The 20,439-nt window shown below is 43.2% G+C and overlaps 1 protein-coding gene across 5 annotated transcripts in view; it reads right to left on the bottom strand.

Annotated features, from left to right (window-relative positions):
* LOC147658884 (serine/threonine-protein phosphatase 2A 55 kDa regulatory subunit B alpha isoform) overlaps nucleotides 1-20,439 on the bottom strand; it is a 433,385-nt gene that overhangs the window by 116,167 nt on the left and 296,779 nt on the right. For all 5 annotated transcript variants that reach the window (XM_086952059.1, XM_086952062.1, XM_086952061.1 and 2 more), the window contains one exon: nucleotides 19,688-19,852. In XM_086952059.1, coding sequence (XP_086808185.1) covers nucleotides 19,688-19,852 — 165 coding nt within the window. The remainder of the gene's footprint in view (nucleotides 1-19,687; nucleotides 19,853-20,439) is intronic.

The raw sequence follows: 20,439 nt of genomic DNA, 5'->3' as shown, positions 1-20,439 counted from the left end.
ATTGCCAATAGGTTACTGACAGGCTGCCAGAAGGAACCGCAACGGGAGTTTGTGGAGTTATGCTGACCTGCTAAGAAGGACCCTGTGTACTGGACTACTGACTGCACTCCTACTTTGGTGCCCCACTGCTCTTCAAGGAGTGCTGTTTATGCTCCTTGCATCTGTTGAACCAGACTTGGGGAGCGCTGTTTCTGCCCCCAACCTCCTGATGTGACCATTGCGTATGGTGAGCGCTGTATGTTACCTTGAAAGAGAATGCTCTCTTTGTTGTAGACCAGCACGTGTGGGGAGCGCTTCACTTCGTATCGGGAGCACATGAGGAATGTGATGCCCTTCAGAGTCACCAGCATGTGCTTTCAGGAGCCGCACTCCATGTGGTTCCTGGCAGCCTGTGCCGAGAGGAGTTAGTGGTAGGCACTAGCATTGCCCTACGTCCAGAATCGCTCCACCCGCATTGTCGAGAGCACAGTGTGTCTCCAGTGGGAGAGGTGCCTACTGAGGTCCCCGTCTAAACAGAGCATTAAAGGTGGTTGTCCCCAGCCCGGTCCCCCCTAGCCAGGGAAACCACGATTGGCGCCCTCTCTGCTGCCAGGACCATTCAGGAACAACAACCGGATGTCCCTGCCTTGCAGCCGCACCTGGGAAACCTCCCTCAGCACAGACCTGTGAGGCAGAGTTGAAAAGAGCCTCTGGCGCTGCAGGAGGCCACCTCGCAGCGGGAGCGGGTCCAAAGGGATGTGGGAACTGCTTTCCTGGCACCAGGAGTATGGAGGGACAGTGGGCTCAGGGGGACTACGGGGAACTGTACCCACCCCGGCCTCCCGCCCTGAGGCCATCTCCCTGTAACAGCTACGCCACGTGTTTGCGGGTAGCAACATATTGTTTAAGTCACATGCAGGGGTGGGTCCCAGCAAGGTCTCCCCGCTTAGCCTCCAGTTGTGGGCGCCCACCTCCCCTGTTCACACTTTTGTGGCCATTGTGGGGCGAGCCCAAGACGGGACCGATCTGGAATTGGCCACAGTAAACAAACACAGCTTTGTGACTCATAGGCCCGAGGAGCTCATAGAGTGCAGAGCTCGATCATATAACCTATGTGGAGAACCAGAATTACCATCATTGTAGTAGGTGGGCCGGTGATCCAGATATGTTCCCTAACTGCTACATTTCATGTTCCAAGGTATAGTCGTTTTATGACTTACCATGACAGAATAAGGGGTACTATGTCAGAGCAAACATTATATAGGCAGTGATGGTGGATTTAGAACGTGTGCAACCTATAAGTAAACTGGATTGCACTAACTTGTAATGTTATGACAATTGCCTGGTTGGCAAAGTGATTTGCAAATGTGGTCTAAGGTGTTTATGCGCAATACAAAGGATATTTTTATATAATCTTGAGTGAAGTCTTTTTGTGGTGTGCCTACTGTGTCGCAGGGGTGTGTGCGTGTTTCGCAAACACTTTACACATTGCCTCAGGGATACGCCTGACTGCTCAGCCTAGGGGGTAAGAGATGGGGTTATCTTGTGTGTCACTCCCTTATCCTGACTAGAGTGGTGGGTTCTTCCTGACTTAGGTGCATACCCTAGCCAAGAAGAAGCCCAATCTACCCCATTCCTAACAATATACCAAACTAATATCCAAGGGACTGCTTTGAACATGATCTTGAAATTATCAGTGTGATTGTGTAATCAACAGTTAGTGCAATGTTTGAGTGGCAATAGTGTTTAGAAGAGACAGCAACATCCCTAGCAAGTAGATGTCCTAGAAATGGTGTAGTAGTGAGGGTAGGTGTGTCAAATAATGGCAAATATCACAGCCTGGCAATCAGTTTCTAGAATTATCTAAGGAATTTGGAGTGTAGAATGGAAAGGGGAGGGTGAAATAACAGATCGTGAAAGATCAAAATCATGACATTACCATACCAGGATTCCAATGCCTGTAGCGAAAGATGGTGGTTTCCCTTGTCACTCCATTTTGGTAGATGAACCTTGGATATCGGTAGTATTCAAAGAGGTTCAGAAAAGGTTAACATATTCATGTCTAAGATCTTTCTGCTCCTAGTGGGTGATGAATAGGAAAGGATGGTAGCGGTCAATAGTAGAAAATCTATGACCTCTGTATGAGCGTGTGTGTGTCTACGCAAGTGCCTGGAAAGTAGGTCAGTTTGAGTGTGGAGCTTGAAACGCAAGTCATGTTTGCTGGGCATGTACCTAGGTCTGTGGTCACAGCATCTAAAATGTGTTCCCACTTTTTAGAAGTTAGGACTTAGTTTTAACAGGAAACCACAGTACATTTCCGGATCCCGAAATTTTCAAGCAGTACACCTGCACACTGGTAGGTGGTGGTCTGTTTCGCATCGGCGTTCGCCGCACCAGTAGTGTACTGTGCGGTACCTATAGAGGTGCCACCTCAGTGCACCGATGTCAGTTCATTTTCCTGACTTTCCACAACAGGAGCACTAAGCTACAAGGAAGCCTGACCACTGGTGCGAGTTGCTAGGGCCCTTTGTGAGGGTTAACAAAAAGGTTTACTGAAGTAGTTTTGAAGCTTGAAGAGTTTACTGGATTCACATGCTGTGCCTTATTCGGCCATCTAGTGGTCGGGACAGGAATTTTCGTTTTTTTTTGTGGGGTGTCATCAACCACCATTTATTTAGTGCTAGGTCCATCACTTGTGCGACGTCACAGCGCCCCGAATGATCCTGTGCGTGGAAGGCATCTTTGGATTCTTTTCCTTCCTTAGTAAATAAGGATAAGTCTTCACTTTTCTTTAATTTCTTTCCTTTCTTTTACGGGATTTATTTCTTACACTGGTTTGCTTTCCTCATCTGTGAGGAGGTGGGTCGGTTGCATGTGAATCCAAAAAACTCTTCAAGCTGCAACACTACTCCTACAGGCAGGTACCCATTTCATTTTGCAGCATGAATCCTTTTCTGGGTTCACATGCTGTGCATTACATTATGGAGCAGTTTCCCCTTCCTTGGGATGGTTGGGGTAAGATGAGGAAGACCTTGTGAACAGGTGTTTAAGTTCTTTTGCCCCACCTAAACTTCCTTTGTCATATGTGTGTCCACAGAATAATGCTTGGTAAAGGTGTGTGGAGATACCCATGTAGCTGCTGCACATATAGTGTTAATTGACACATGAGCCATGAAGGCCAGGATAGCCCGTTTTTTCTTGCTGACTGAGCTCTAGGTGCGGAGTTTAATCTTCCCGCTAAGGAATAGCATACCTGAATTGCTTCTACAATACAACAAGCAATTGTTTCCTATGTCACAGGTGCACCCTTGCTGGACTTGGAGTAAGAGATGAACAATCGATTCCCTTTATGGAATTGTCTGGTCTTGTGTAGATTGTATAGTAAAGCTCTTCTTACATCCATGGTCTGAAGGCTTTTTTCTAGTTGTATTAGTAGGGTTTTGAAGCAAACTGCTAGCTGAATGCTTAGTTTCATGTAGAATATTCTTACTACCTTTGGTAGGAATTATGGGTATGTTGCTCGGACAATCTTGTCCTTGTGGATTTGCATGTATGGTTCCTCAACAGATAGTGTTTGTAGTTCACTTCAGACCCCCCAGGATATAGCGGCATGGATTAGCAAATTTAGCGGCACAAAAATGGAAATTTTAGCAGCAGACATATGGAACTTTTGTGGCAATTTTGCGGCATTTTATTTGGCCATTTTTCCTACAACAAACACAGATATATTAGTTTCTTGAGTTATTTAACATGAAGCTACGTATATTTTGTTTATTTACAATGTAGACACTTTGGTTTGATTGAAATGTAGATTTAACATACGTCCGGGCCTACTCTTGCCATACCGGACAATCTTAACCCTTGCCTTCTACTCTCTATCCCCTCGCTCACCCTACCACTATGCTTAAGGACCAATACTACAGCTGACCATACAGCTTTTCTGTCCCCACCATCTCCAGTATTCCCCTCATCACCCTTGCCATCTGCAAAAGAGTGCAGTGTCCTTGCCTTCTCTGCCAGGGATCTTCTTAAGGAAGGAGGTGCCCTGTCCTTCTCCGCCATCTCTTGCGCCAACTAGACAGCCACACCCTACCAGATATCTTCATTGCTTGTGTTGGGGTACATGTGCCCTTCACACATGAATTCTGAATTGTCTGTGTGCCTAGAGGCTTCCTTAGTCCTGGGCTGTGCATATGGGGGCACCTGCCTCCACTACTCCCTTCTGCTCCTCTCAGTGGTTTCCACCATCCAACTGTGCCCTCCACTGGTCTGCGGTACAGATACACTCCCTCGGAGCACTCTGTTTCCTCAAAAACCAGTCCAGAGGTCCCACTACAAGTCCCTAAATGTCTGTGCTCATCCCCTCATGAGTTGTGCCCCCTCCTGCCTCAGAAAGATTTACCTCATGAGCCTGCCACTTCCAATACCCCCTTTTCCTGTCCTCCTTCTCTGGCTGGTGCTCTTATCCCTCGCTGGCCGCAATGTGCTCTACCTATCTGAGGGGGTGGCACAGTCTGAACTTTTTTAGGGAGAAGTCGGCAATTCCTGGACCTTACATTTTAAAGAGGCCTCCAGGGTGGCGCAACTGTGCCTCAACAGCAGACAGGTCTAGAGTGGGGCCCGCTTGTTCCCTGCCTGCAGACTCCTTACTGGCCTGCAGCCTCAAAAGAAGGGGGGGGGGGGGGGGGGGGGGGGGGAAGATACCAGGATTATGGCTGCTTTGCTCCTAGGGGATGAGACACAGGCACTGACTGTCACAAAAACACTAGATGAAACAGCCCTGTCACAAAAACACTAGATGAAACAGCCCTCCCTCCTTAGCCTACCTATAGACTTCGGCTGCTCAGTTAAAGGTGTCTCCAGCATGTTTCCCACCCCTTGCAGCGTTGCGAGGGTGGCCTGCATTACAGTAACAAGTAGAGCAGGTTTTGTTTGCAGCACTTTAGACCAGTTTATTGTCAGTTTTCTTTGTTTCCAGGTCTGAGCACTTTTTAAAATCCTCTTAGAATAATCTGCAGCGTAATTCTGTAAATAACCACTTGAGGGTGATCTACTACTAAGGAAACAGTATCTATTATGGATGGAAGACCAAGGGATTACGATCAAATTGTTTCCCCACATTTAAAATATCTGTGCCATCGAGAACGCAGAAATAAAACCCGGCATGGATCACATTTTTCAAATTTCGAGGTCCGTTTTGTAAAAATCGCAGCATTTTTACAAAACGGCTGATTTTGTGATTTTTTTTTGCAAATCGCGAAATCCTGGAGGGTCTGACTTACTCTCTGCAGAGATGTTATAGCTATTGAGAATGCAGTCTGTTATATACCAAAGCTCTGCTTTGTGTATGGGTTTGCCTTTGAATGGTTCTGTCATTAGCTGTGCTAGAACTGTATTTAAGCTCCACATAGGGACTGGAGCCTTCCTTTGAGGTGTGATTCTTTTGAAGCGCTCTAGGAATCTCTTGATGACTGGGGATGTGAAAAAGCTCTTACATGAAGCGTCGCTGGTGTAAGCTACAATCGCTGCCAAGAGCACCTTGAGGCTTGAGTAGATTTTACAATCTAGCAAGTGGATAAGATATCAGCACTGTCTCCTGTGTAGATTCTGTATTTAGGGCACTGTCCTCCGTACATCATATGAGGTATCTTTTCCACTTAGCTGCGTAGCATTGTCTTGTGGTTGGCTGTCTAGCCTCCTTTAGTATCGCCATTGTCCTTTGTGGTAAGTTCAAATGTTCAAACTATGTATTCAGGCGCCAGGCCGAGTGTTGCTGGTCCCGGGTGTAATATCAGCCCCCCCCTGCACTGCGACAAGGTCCTTTCCTGCCTTGAATTTGACATGTCCCTTGGACAGTTCCAATAAGCTTGAGTATAAGATTTGCCTTGCCTATTGAGGGGCTACGAGAACTAGATCGTTCCTGGTTATCATTTTCCAGTACTCTTTGCAGTAGAGGAATTAGAGGAAAACGCATGCAAATGTCTGATCAGTTTAGCCAACAAAGAACAAGTGCCTATACTGAATGTGATTGAAAATGGAATAGCCACCAGAAAGGAGAATCCTTCAAGACTGGGGTATGCTTATAATTTGCAGTTTTATTTTAACATCTGGGTCAAAGGAAGAAAGGGTTATAAATGTCTTGGTCATATACAGTTAAACAGAAAATACAATTTTTTTGAAACACACCAGGAAAAAATACTAAGGACAAAAGAACAGTGAAAAATGTTTAAAATCCAACAGACGTATCGAATTCATTCATATCACATACATTCATCTTCATTCGTACTACACACAACTACGAATACAAATACTCCACTCAGCTAGGTGCGAATAAATAGCCAAGAAGAGTATTAGGTCTGCTACAATATGTACAGTTATTATATACAGTTTTTACAAGGGTTATACATGTGTCAATCAAAATAAATCAATAGGATTCAAAAACGATGCAATCCAAAGCAATGTATCCAACAATTTAAAGCCAGTAGTATGAAGATGTTTGCACACTACGGCAAGAATAATGAACAGAAGCAGACGCTGGACATGCAGGGGCCTACGCGTTTAAAATCCCTATAGGTTGGCAGGGATTTTCATCAGGGCCAGGTAGCTCTAAAAGGAAGAAAAAGAACAAAATTCTATAGTGTATGGCTTAAAAGATTAAAAGAACCAAGAAGCTAGAGTGTAGAACCGCCCAAGGTTTCAAAAGCTTACCATTAACGGAGAGAATCCGAAGGAAAGATGTATCACCTGTGCAACAACAAAAACAATAAGGACTACGTAAATAAAGGGAAGTGTTTGTCCAAGACTTAGAAGTACAGAATTAAGGACAAAACAATTACCTAAGGTGTATGCGGCAGCCACATCGGTGAAACAGATCCAAGTTGTATAATGGACGGCGAGAGGACTTTGGATGGCCTAGGGGAGAGACGGGCACTATTAGTGTGGAACGGTGGCGTAAGATTGAATTTCTAAAACTGGGACTGGTCTTGGGTTCTTACCGGAGGATCGTGGACAGTCGCGTCCCGCCTCTTGATTTCCAAACGTTCAGGCTCAGTCTTCGTTAATTTCCAGGAGCTGATTGAAAAAAGAGTAGAGTATAAGAAGCTTCTCTGGCCAATGTTCGGAGTGTGAAGACACACATCCTTGAAAGAAAGGGCTCGTAGGAAATTGGCTTACCGAACACAGCAAAGGATCTAATCGGAAGAATAACCGGCGTCTCCAAAAGCACTAGTCCCTCGCGCATGCGTGGAAAGTGATGTAGTGGCTGAGGCTCCTCTTTATGTAGTGCGTGATTGCGCATGCGTGCAAGTCAAAGGGGTAGTGACTTCAATAAGTCGGATTTTCCTTCATAATTTGTATATCTCCGATATTTCATTGAGCCCTCTCACGGCTGTATCGAATTTAACAATTAGATAGGCCTCTCTTTTAGAGAGTTTTTGATCCATATCTCCTCCTCGTGGATCCTTTTCAATACGCGAGATCACTGTCCATTTGATGTCACTCAGGGAATGGTTACAACGTTTCCAGTGGTTTACCAGTGGCGCGTTTTCAGTGCCATTCTTTATTCTGGATTTGTGTTGGGTAATTCGGGTACGAATTTCTTGATTGGTCTTACCTATGTATAATAGGCCACACGGGCAGATAATTCCGTATACAACGTATTTCGTTTTGCAATTGCTGAAGTTATCATGTTTCCATGAGATACCCTGGTGTTGAAATAATGAACCCTCGATTGTTAATTCACAACACAGGCATGTTCCACATTTGTGGTGGCCCGTGATCGGGGGGAATCCCATCATCTGCCTTAGTGAAGGTTGTGCGTTGGGTCTTATACCAGCTCTTACTACATAGTTCGCCACACTGTTTTCTTTCCTAAAAGCAAACAGGGGCGGATTTTGAAGGCTGGCATCCAGATTTTTTACAAGGTGCCAATTTTGGTTGATGATTTTTTTGAGATTATTGGCATTCGGGCAGTAAGTTGTTACACAAACTTGTCTGTTGGAGACTGGTTTGTTTTTTCTTTCTAACAAACTGTCCCTCGGGGTCCATCTGGCTCTTTTCATGGAGTTCCGAACTAGTTTTTTCGGGTAACCCCTGTCGCACAATTTGGAGACTAGATTCTCAGCATGTAATTTGTAATCCTACACGCACTACATAAGAGGAGCCTCAGCCACTACATCACTTTCCACGCATGCGCGAGGGACTAGTGCTTTTGGAGACGCCGGTTATTCTTCCGATTAGATCCTTTGCTGTGTTCGGTAAGCCAATTTCCTACGAGCCCTTTCTTTCAAGGATGTGTGTCTTCACACTCCGAACATTGGCCAGAGAAGCTTCTTATACTCTACTCTTTTTTCAATCAGCTCCTGGAAATTAACGAAGACTGAGCCTGAACGTTTGGAAATCAAGAGGCGGGACGCGACTGTCCACGATCCTCCGGTAAGAACCCAAGACCAGTCCCAGTTTTAGAAATTCAATCTTACGCCACCGTTCCACACTAATAGTGCCCGTCTCTCCCCTAGGCCATCCAAAGTCCTCTCGCCGTCCATTATACAACTTGGATCTGTTTCACCGATGTGGCTGCCGCATACACCTTAGGTAATTGTTTTGTCCTTAATTCTGTACTTCTAAGTCTTGGACAAACACTTCCCTTTATTTACGTAGTCCTTATTGTTTTTGTTGTTGCACAGGTGATACATCTTTCCTTCGGATTCTCTCCGTTAGTGGTAAGCTTTTGAAACCTTGGGCGGTTCTACACTCGAGCTTCTTGGTTCTTTTAATCTTTTAAGCCATTCACTATAGAATTTTGTTCTTTTTCTTCCTTTTAGAGCTACCTGGCCCTGATGAAAATCCCTGCCAACCTATAGGGATTTGAAACGCGTAGGCCCCTGCATGTCCAGCGTCTGCTTCTGTTCATTATTCTTGCCGTAGTGTGCAAACATCTTCATACTACTGGCTTTAAATTGTTGGATACATTGCTTTGGATTGCATCGTTTTTGAATCCTATTGATTTATTTTGATTGACACATGTATAACCCTTGTAAAAACTGTATATAATAACTGTACATATTGTAGCAGACCTAATACTCTTCTTGGCTATTTATTCGCACCTAGCTGAGTGGAGTATTTGTATTCGTAGTTTTGTGTAGTACGAATGAAGATGAATGAATGTGATATAAATGAATTCGATACGTCTGTTGGATTTTAAACATTTTTCACTGTTCTTTTGTCCTTAGTATTTTTTCCTGGTGTGTTTCAAAAAAATTGTATTTTCTGTTTAACTGTATATGACCAAGACATTTATAACCCTTTCTTCCTTTGACCCAGATGTTAAAATAAAACTGCAAATTATAAGCATACCCCAGTCTTGAAGGATTCTCCTTTCTGGTGGCTATTCCATTTTCAATCACATTCAGTATAGGCACTTGTTCTTTGTTGGATATATACCGGCCCAGCCTTGCTGATTTAGGGCCAACCCGACTTGTTTTCAGGTTGATCAGTTTAGCGACAGTGCATTACCTTTAGAGAGGTGGTGTTGCCAATAGCTCAAACTATTATATTGCAAATGCTTGTTGTAGTTGTGGGATTACTTGTAGTGTTGACATCTTGAAATGCTGTGTGCGCGAATGAATTTGTTAATGAATCAGATCTCGGATTGGTCCTAACGTGAGATCTTGCTTTGGTACCAAGAAATAAGGTTACTACTTTTCCTTGTTGTGATCCCTTGTTCGTACCTTCTCTATTGTTTGTTTTTCTAGGTTTTCCTTTATTTCCTCCATCAACTTTAAGAGATCTGAGGAACTTTTTCTTCCTTGCTGGATTCAGTGGAGGTTACTTAGTTTTATACAATAGCCATGTTGTACCACATTTGAAAACCAATTGTCTGTAGCTATGTTTTCCCATTGTAGCAGGTAATGCCTCCTGCTGCTGTTGTGTGGGGGTCCTCCCTTGTGGTTAAGTCACTTGGAACTTGCTGCTCCTCCTCCTCCTCTTGGGGGTTGTCTCCTAGCTTTTCCTCTGCTACGAAAGGAGTGCTTTGGTTGTTGCTGCCAGGATTGGTGCCAGGATTGGTATCCGGACTGTTTGCTAGGCTGCTGTCTGTTGCACTGTGGTTGCTGTTGCCCTGTTGAGAAGACCCCTTCTTCACCTGGGTCTTCTGAGGTTAAATCTTCATCCTTTGAAGATGCCCCTCTGTAGCAGGGCTCCCACAGCTCTGGCAGTTTCATTGTCCTTTATTTGCTGTAGGGACTCTTCTACCTCACTTCCAAACAGGGCATCTCCCGTGAAGGGCGTATTGATTATGTAAGTTTGTACTTCCTGTTTCAAGCCTGAGGTTCTGAGCCAGGTGTGTCTTCTTAGTGTTGTACCAGGGCACATTTGTCTGCTGAGTGGATTGGCTGCTTCTGGAGCGTATTTCAGACAGGTGTTTGCTATGTTTCCCCCCTCCTGTATGATGGATTATGCCCTTGTCTTATCCTCTTCTGGGAGTTTGTTCATTAGTTTCCCAATGTTGTCCCACTGTTGGTGTTGCTGCCTCCTTTTCCATCTTCCTCTCCACCATGTCTATTCTCTTTCTTTCCCTATCTTGAGGAGGATTAGTGGTGGAATGAGCATTTCTCCTCCTCCTTGCTGTGATAACAATGACGGAGTCCGCCACTGTGTTCCTTGAACGTATATAGGGTTGCCTTGTGGAGGGTTTGTACTTTGTCCCTTGGGGCTACTCCCTTTGCTGAGGCAGGTTCATTGAAAGCCTCCTTGCCCTGGTCCAGAATGCTTGGCAGCATTTAAGTTATTGTGTACCCTTCAAGGATGGTGCTGTTTCTAGGAAAAACAGAAGTCTCCTTTTGCGTCCTCTGAGGGGTCACCAAGAGTATCAGCTGCTCTCTTGATGAGGCTGTTGCAAAAGGCTATTTTGTCTGGTGGCGAAGCCTTCGAGGGATAGCTACAGAACTCTTCTTCAGGGCTGTGTGTCAAGGTCGTTTCACTCTTCCTCGAAAGTTCCCTTAGCTTCCTCCTCTTCTGGAAAGAGATAGTTCTTCTTTGACGTCCTCTTCTTGAGGTTCGGGGTTTACCAGATCTTCGAGGGTATCCTCTTCTTTCTCTGCGGCAATGGAGGGTTTAGCAGGAATACTGAACTCCTTTAGAACCTCAAACTCCTCCTTTCGTTGAAGGAGTGCCGCCATTTCTGCCTCTAGGCATCTTTTCTTCTTTTCCACCGAGAGCCCTTTTGGGCGTCTGAAGCTGGGGAGATCCTCTTCTTGAATGTGTGGATTCTGTCTCCGAAGGTATGGTCTTATCCTTCGCAGCCCCTTGTCCAGCACTTGCCTTTGGTTTCAATGTTCTCCCTTAGTCAGTATACCTGGAATGGGATCCATGGGGTTCTTTCGACTGCGGCTTACCCTCAGTGGTTTTCTTCAACGCCTGGGGTGCCTTTTGCATCTTCTTTTTGTGGCCCTTGGTATCGGACGGGTAAGATTTTTGTTTTTTACCTTTTCATTTTTCTCGACGTCCTTGTTCATCCTTTTTGCGGTACGCCAACTCTGTCTCCTTCGAGGATCTCTAATATCCTCTGTGTGCTGATTCTGCGGTCACCCCATGTTTGTCTTCATCGCTTGAGAGACCCAAGCCCCTAAGCGCTACCTGGTGTTTCTGACTGACTAGCATGGCTATGTGGTGCTCCTGCCGCTGCTTTCGATGGGCCATGAGTTTTCTACATGAATACAGCATAGGCCTTGTGATCCCTCTGCAGGCAGAAGTTAGACGTCGCATGGATCGCATTGCGCAAATTTGTGGTGGCAATTAGGGAAAAATTTGAGGGGTATTCTTCATGGCCACTACCTTGCATTATTTTTGGGGCGCCGCCTAACATTATACAAGAGAAGGACCTAGCACCAAATGGTGGTCAACGTCGCCCAACAAAAAAAGAAACTGACCGTTCCAGACCCAACCACTAGATGGCGGAAAAATGCACAGCATGTGATTCCAGAAGAGGATTCATGCTGCAAAACCTCATTAGTCAGATTACAGAGTGGGGATGATTGGTGAGTCGGTAAAGAATCTGCAGCTAGAGTCTCTACCAGATAAGGCGTTACTGATGGTAACATGCTCATCTGATAGATTTCAAGTCACAGATTCCTTACCTTAGAATAAATACCCAAGCAATAGCTCTGCAAATCAAATTAAGACCATAAAGTCCCATAGGACCGAATGGGCAAAATGCTCATCCCGAAAGACCATACTGTCCAGGCAGTACTACTTTGTGAACATATGCCGTGAAGCCCATGTTGAAGCCTGACAGATGTTCAGGACCACAACTCTGCAAGCTAATGCCGTTGTCACAGCTTTAGCTCTGGTTGAATGAGCACACAAGCCCTCAGATGTTTATTTGACCAATGCTTAGCATATTTTTATGCAGAGCATAATCCATTTGCAGATGGTTTGTTGCTGCACAGCCTTCCCTTTCTTGGACCAAACATACCCTACGAAGAGTTGGTCATCCACCTGAAATAGTTTGTGTGGTCAAGGTAGAATGGCAACGCTCTTTTTGGATCCAGACGGTGGAGTCTCTCCAGTTCCTTAGAAAGAATGAGGCGGGGGAAAAAGTAGGAAGGGTGATAGTCTGGATTACGTGGAAAGCGGTGATTACCTTCGGGAGGAAGGAGGCCTGTGTCCAGAGGACCAGTTTCGAAGGATAAAAAGTAGTGACAGGCAGGCACACAGCTGAGCCTCCTGGCCGATGTGATGGCCACCAGAAAGTAGATTTTGATACAATAATAACCGAAGAGGGTAGTTGTGTAACAGGTCAAAAAGAGCATTTCTCAAGAAATTAAGGACCAGGTTCAAGGCCATTGGGGTACATTCTGTGCATCGATTTGTAGTGGTTAGTTACTACAGTAGTGGATGGGTTGAAGAGCATTGGTTTGAAAACAGATGTTGTAAGACCTTTTATCCTACTTGTGTTTTCTTATACATCTGAATATCTACACAGTAGTGTCTTGTGAACGTGCACACTAACGACTAACCAGCTGCCATACAAATGTTTTGTAATGGAGTATTTGCTAATAAAGCAATGGTTGCTCCGTTCTTTCTTGTTGAATGTGCACCAAGAGTCTTTTGTAGTGTCTCGTGTGCGTTTATATGGCACAACTGAATGGTCCGAACGATCCATCTTGCAATTGTGTTCTTTGTAACTGTTCTTACTAGAAAACTATTTGCAAATGACACAAAGAGCTGTTTCGTCTTTCTGTCCGCCTCGGAAGTTTCAATGTAATACATTACCGCAGGTCTTGCACTTAAAATGTGAAATTGTCTTTCTGTGTCTCTCCTTGGCTTCTGTAAGAAACTTGGCATCTGAATACTTGAACTGTGATATATCCCTTGGCATTAACTGTGGGTGGGTTCCCATGACAATTCTGTCCTTGTGTACTTTTAAGGTGAGTGCTTGTAATTCAGTAACTCTGCGTAGTGAGATAATGACCACTAAAAAGGCTGTTTTGAATGTGAGCATCTGTAATGTAGCCTTGTGTAAAGGTTCAAATGGTCAAAAAACAGGATATGTTTAAAGTAAACACAGACAGCCATGTCGGTATAGCTAATTATACCAGTAGGGAAACTAGATCACATTCTAATGGAGACCACACTATAGGGAAAAAATGCCAAAAGCCACTTCAGTGAATCTACACATTACAGTAACAAAATTTACAACATCACAACATTGATTACAAAACCATGAGTTGCTTTAAAAATATTAAGTAGGGTTTATTTCATGCAGTTGCCACACAAATACATTTAAAATTGGAATAAATCCAAACACATTAAAAAGATTAAAAACCGCAAATTATATATTCACATGTCCAATACAATTGGAAATAAAGGTTTGAGATATTGGTCGACGCAGCGTTTTGGTTTTCTGAGATTACAACACCTTCAGGACAATTCTCAACTAAAATCTTTTAGTCAGAGGAACGACTTCATTGACTTCAATTTTTTTCTTTTTCTTTAGTGTTTCAGGGCCCAAATGAGGATAATGTGATTCTGATCCTTTAGATATTTTCAAATTAATCTGCTCTCTTAATGAAGTAAAGATAAAGGGTGTCCAGAGGAGCCACCAGAAGGGTACCTTAATATCTTGATATATTCGGGATAAAAAACAATTAGTGGCCAAGCATGAAATGCTGATATTTAGCCGGCATATGGTTTGTAGGGGTTGTCCTCCTTTGTACGTTGATCAATTAAAAATAATCTTTATCGGTTACTTTGGCCTCCCTGCTCCTTCTGGATAAACACTGCACTCTAATCACAAAAATATCAGCATTCCATGCTTGGCCACAAATTTTTTTTATGATGATACTGTAATGTGTAGATTCACTGAAGTGGCTTTTGGCATTTTTTCCCTATAGTGTGGTCTCCATTAGAATGTGATCTATTTTCCCTACTGGTATAATTAGCTATACCGACATAGCGATCTGTGTTTAGTTGGGACATATCCTGTTTTTTGGCTTATTTCCCCTTGTCCCAGATTGGATACAATACAGGGACCTCCCTTCTTTTTTCAGTGTAAGGTTCAAATGGTGCCTTCATCAATTGTGTGAGCACTATATTTAAGTTCCATGTGGATGCTGATACCTTTGTTGGAGGGGACATTCTCGTTGCTCCTATAGGAAAACGCTTTTTGACTGGTGCTGTAAAAAAAACTTCCCAATGTGGCCTCTTGTGTAAGTCACTTTTGCTGCTAATTGAACCTTTAAAAGATGCACGAGTCCATTTACATTTTAGAAGATGTGGTAAATACTTTAACACTGTCTTATCTCGTTTGTTCGTTTTTAATAAAACTTCTTTAAAACACCAAAGTGAATCTCTTTTCCAGTTAACTATGTAACACTTTCTAGCTCTGGGGTTTTCTTGCTTACCTACGGACAGAGATTGAATTATCTGCTAACTTTTAAATACTCTGGTTCTGGGTGAAGCAACCTTCCATCTTGCATAGACAGCAAATCCAACCTATTTGGCACTTTCTGAATATTCTTCTGGAATAGTTGTATTAATTCTGAGAACCAGGATTGCCTCACCCACTGTGGCACGAATAGCATCGGGTTTAACAAACAACCTCCCACGTGACCTTAAATACTTCAATACTTGCTAGTGATAGCATAGCAACGGGTCATTAACTCATGATTTCTCAACACAAGGATTTAAATTGCATAAAAAACATTTTTTTATTTTATTTCATTATTCTCTTTTAAAAGCAATCACATAACAATCTTAGTTTATATTGTCACTATTTTTAAACATTGTTTCTTTTACAATATATCAACAAGTTTCAATAGTACATTTTCTTATAATGATCACAATCTGTGCAGAAAACTCCTAATCTGTACACATTCTTAAAAATGTTCCTCTCAGGGAACCAACACCAATTTTACTAACCAAAAATGTATAACCCACACTGACACCTCATTCACATAGTCAACACTCCTATCACTGACACATACTACACACATTCACACTCCCCAGTGCAGCATCGCATACATAGATGAAAAAAAACTTGCGGTGGAAATATCAACCTTTAGATGCTATGCTGATGGCTGACGCCGGAGGTCGAGGAACGAATGCAGTTCATTTACCGAACGATTCCAAACCGAAGGAAACCAGTGTCATACTCGGATCTCCGGATTAATTACTGGGCGTTCGAATCTCCAACATGTACCTCACTCGTTCTCAAGTTCAGAAATTCCACACTGTGTGAGGCTGCCCACCACCTTTGTAGCCCCTGCATGCTACCTGCAGCAACGGATTCACCCAGTCCCGGTCCTGAGGAGAACCCACAATCGTTCTGTGGTTCGAAACGCATTGACCCCCAGCCTGTGTCAAGGAAGAAGGGTGCAACTAGGGACTAAATAATACCACTCTTATCACCCCTAGTTGTTCAATCCTCAAAATACCCAACCACAGACAGTTAGACAGGCAGGCAGTATCTTTGAACCCCCTTGTCCGCCTGTCTTCTGGTATATTATTTGAAGGACTGGTGCTTGTGTTTAATGTTTCTCATTGTATCAATTTATTTGTGTAGATTTTTGTTTTTGGTGTTTCTGAATTTTGAGTATTGATTGTGTACAGATCCAACACTTGTATATATTGCGCACATTATTTTCTGAATGTATACTGGATTGTTTTGATAAATGTCCCTTTGAGGACATACAAAGAAGTCAATGAAAAATTTGAATAAAATACATTTTTTTCAAACAAATTAGTGGAACACTCAGTACTTAAAGGCTGGGTGTGTTCTAATTATAACTAAAGTAAACCTGACTGGCTAGTTCTGTTTGGTAGAATGCTGATGGCTGGGGCATCATACTCTTACTTCGACGTACGTGTCGACTTACGTTTCAATGGACATGACACATTGTTTCCACTTCAGCAGGACCTATTAATTTTTTTACTTATTTTTTTCTTCTTGCAGGTGAACTGTGGGTATTCTGTTGCTTCTTGCTGTAATACTGTTAAACTCCAGCCAGAGTGATAATGGCCCCTAACTGGTGATTCTGATACAGCAATAACTGAAGTTTATCTTTAGGCTAAGAAACCAGTCTCTTGAAATCCTGAGTACCCAGGTCACTGACTTGCTCCAATCGAGTATTTCAAAATACTGACTTTAAATTCCAAATAGCCATGGGAAAGGTCGAACTGGGTCAGAAACCAGGCCCTGGCACCAAAATGAAGTCACCCCCTTAGTGACATCTAAAGCTAATAAAAAAGTGGCTCATGCTCACAAGTTAGGGCAGCTTAAATTTGTAAAGACACACTGTATAAGTGTCTTAACGAATAGAAGACAATATGGATTTGAGCTTGTTTCAGGCAATGTTGGTTTTAATATTCGGGAAAACCACTGTAAAACCGGCCGAGCAGACTATAAAACTTGCCCACAAACGCCATCACAAGACTTCTGTGACAAAATCTACACTGAATTGATCTTAAAAATTAAAAAGATTGAAAATTACCTCAGAGAACATGGACAACACAAACATGGATAACACCACAAAAATACACAACCCCACCATAGGAGAAGGAGATCCCAATAACCATCCATCAATGTACACAAAATACAGATATACTGTCACAAAAAGATTTCCTCAATATTATCACTTCAGCCAGACCATAAGTATCACCATCAGACCCAGAAGTGCAAGGAATCTTTAATGATATCCTTCGCTCAACCTGTGCAGTGGTAGCAAGATGCCAACTCAACAAGTCCCCAGAACTAGGTCCATTCCCACCTGAGCTCAAAACCTCAGACATCAGACCTCTCCTCAAAAAGAAAAACATCTAACCGTCTGATCCAGCAACCTACAGGCCCATATCAAATGGATAATTTCAGGGGGAAAAAATGAGAAAGCAGTGTATACTCAGCTCTGTAACTTTACCAACCATGATGACTTACTGTCAGACCATGAGTTCGGTTTCAGACCAGGCAGAGGTACAGAGTCAGCCAGCATATTCATCTTGAGTGATCTAAAACTCAGTAGGGAAAACGTAGTAGCTGCATCAAAATATCCGGATTCATAAGCTCGGTCTGACACTGTCCATCACCACCACACAGTACTGCAAAGACTTCACACTATTGGAATCTGAAACTGCTTTAAAATGGATTGCTTCCTAGCTCACAAAGTGTAGTCTACCGAGCCTTTTTCACATCACCCCCTCACACACAACATTGTGACATTCCTCAAGGGATCATCATATCCCCTCTATCAATATCTTCTTAGCCCCCTTAACAAAACTGATTAATTCACTCACCTGTTACAACAATGCAGATGGCACCCAAAACATTTTGTAAATGAAAGGCCCGAAGACCTCCACAATTCAAAACTTGACTCCCTTCGTGCCATAAACACATGGATGATTAATAACCACCTAAAGCTGCAAAGTTAGATTATGACTTGGGAAAGCTACCAGCCTACCACAATATGTCCGAAAGAACTTTAGGCCCCTCTGGCAACATCAAGAGAAGTTAAAAAACCTAGGAGTAACCATGGATTCAGGATTATCCTTGACAGTATGCTAATAATGCCACAAAGACTGCCTTCTACACAATGAAAACACTACCTCAGATTTGGCGCTCATTCATTATACGTAATTCACCTAAGAGAATGCATGACTCCAGTCCTGTAATCGTTCCAGTGGCTACCTATAGCTAGAAGGGCAATGTTCAAGGCATTCTGCATTGTCTAGAGCCTCCAAAGGAAAATGACAGCTATACCTACAAGTTAAGTTCAGGCAATACAAACAAAACAGGACACTGCGTTCAGTTATGCACCACTTATACCATAAGAAACTCATAGGAAGCACTACTTTCTCAGAACAAGCTGCAATGCTCTGGAACTTGATACAGGTTACATTCTAAGCATCCAGAAGCAAATACACTGCTGAAGACAGTTGAAAACATGGCATGGCATGAACTGCACCACCGCACAGCTCGGTAGCAGAACCCACAAAGGCAATCATAACCTTAAGCTTAATCTTTAGCTTACAACCCACAGATTGGAAACAACCAAACGAGCAAACTACTTTTGATATGCATGGAAGCTAAGAAGGACTAATCAAAGGTTCGCCGAGGCAAAATATGGCTATGTAAGTTCAGTTATAACATTTCTGGTCCACAATAATACAAAGACCATATTACATAGAGGTCATTAGCCAAATGTAACTTATACCTCTTACATTATAAACATCTGCTACAAGGGTTGTCCATCACCAGTACAGTACTGCAAATAACCAGCCATCAACAAATGAACAGGCACGGTACAACTGAAGAGTTCTGGAAAGCACTCTTGGACACTGAGTTCTATATTCGAGTCCACCTATGCAAGTTCCAAATCTCTATACACTACGACTGCTTCTTTATATTTCACAATGTCAGATATTGGATGATAGTAACAATGCCCATCCCAGCAAACCCCTCCACTTCTCTCCCTCCAACCCTGCTAGCTCAGGACCACATCTAAACACACAACATCAACCTGGACAACCCAGTGCAGTAACCTGCCAGGCAAACTAAAAACGTAAGAAATAATGTAAAGTGACCTGTAGAGCTGTTCAAAGCTCCTAGCATACTGAAACCATAAACGTGCAATTCGGTCTCTAACACTTCATTATCTGCTGCACTGCATCACTTACCACAATAACTGCACCACTCATTTCATGGAAACACTTCCCACATAAAATAACAAAGACAACACTCTTCAAACCACACACCGTATATGGCATAGCTTGCTAACCATGTATGAAAGCACTTCAGTGTCCCACATAGGGGTTTTAGCCACTATAGGAATGCTGTAATACATAACACAAAGAAACTGACAAAAATAGAAGCCAGCAAAGATGTAGGTGTTGCACAAAACAGTATTGCATGCCCACAGAAAGCAATTGTAATGCACAGTTACATTCACTATAGTAAAAACTAAACCATGATGCACATTAAGTACAGAGAAACCCAAAGCGTTTTTAAGACCATACTTGTATGTAGGGAATGAAGGCTTTCAAAAAGTTATTTAACACCATCGCAGCTGTAGCAATTCCCCTCCTGTGCTGCATGATCTCTATTCCCATTGTTCATGACTAGCTCAGCTCTTCATCAGCACAGCTCAACCATGCCTCATGACGAGCTCAGCTCGTCATGAGCATCGAAGGGGTTAAGAAACACTGTTTTATGACTCACGTTTCGAGTGCCTGTCGCAGAGTGCTGCTGCCCTCATGTCACACAGTCGAATAGTCCCTTTGCTGCTGCTGTAAACAAAGGTGTTACAATGGTGTGGATGAAACTCAGCAGCAGTAATTACTTCTGTCAGTTCTTCCATGTTGGCAGGCTTAATATCTACAATGTCTAGAGATAACTGGGTAAAGGAATTTAACACAAAATGGCACGATTAACATGCTACAACTTCAAAGTGTACTAAAAAAGTTCTCAGATCATCCTAAGTACCGGAATTCATTACCATTACGACACAAATGTTGAAGATATATATGGAAAACATTTTCACAACATTTATATTGGTAAACCGGGACATCCCTAAATATAGAAACTATAACATTCACTTAACAGATTCGACAACTCGCTAGCAACATAGGAATAAGTTACATCCTCACATACTGTTATGACTACAGAAGACAGAGGTGAGTCTTTCACAATGCGTTGACAGAATATTACAATTGGAGTCTGTGAATGGCCTTGTCGAGAAGTGAAACTCAGTCAAGGAGTCATTGTACTCCTTTCTTTGAAGCTGGGCAGCCATTTCAGCCTCAAGTACTTGCTTCTGTCGCTTGACCTCAAGCGTGCTTTGTTCAGTGCCGCGCGTGTTCTCTTTTTCAACCTGGAGGCCTCTCCCGTCCCAGATTCCTTGCCCTTCTTGCGGGGAAGTGTGCAAAGAAGGTCTGGTCAACGATCTGCCTCCATCAGTATTTTCTTGTCTG

Source organism: Lissotriton vulgaris, unplaced genomic scaffold (genome assembly GCF_964263255.1).
Source record: "Lissotriton vulgaris unplaced genomic scaffold, aLisVul1.2 SCAFFOLD_752, whole genome shotgun sequence".
Lineage (NCBI taxonomy): Eukaryota > Metazoa > Chordata > Amphibia > Caudata > Salamandridae > Lissotriton > Lissotriton vulgaris.
Note: the sequence above shows the minus strand (reverse complement) of the source record. Positions and strands in the feature narration are given on the sequence as shown.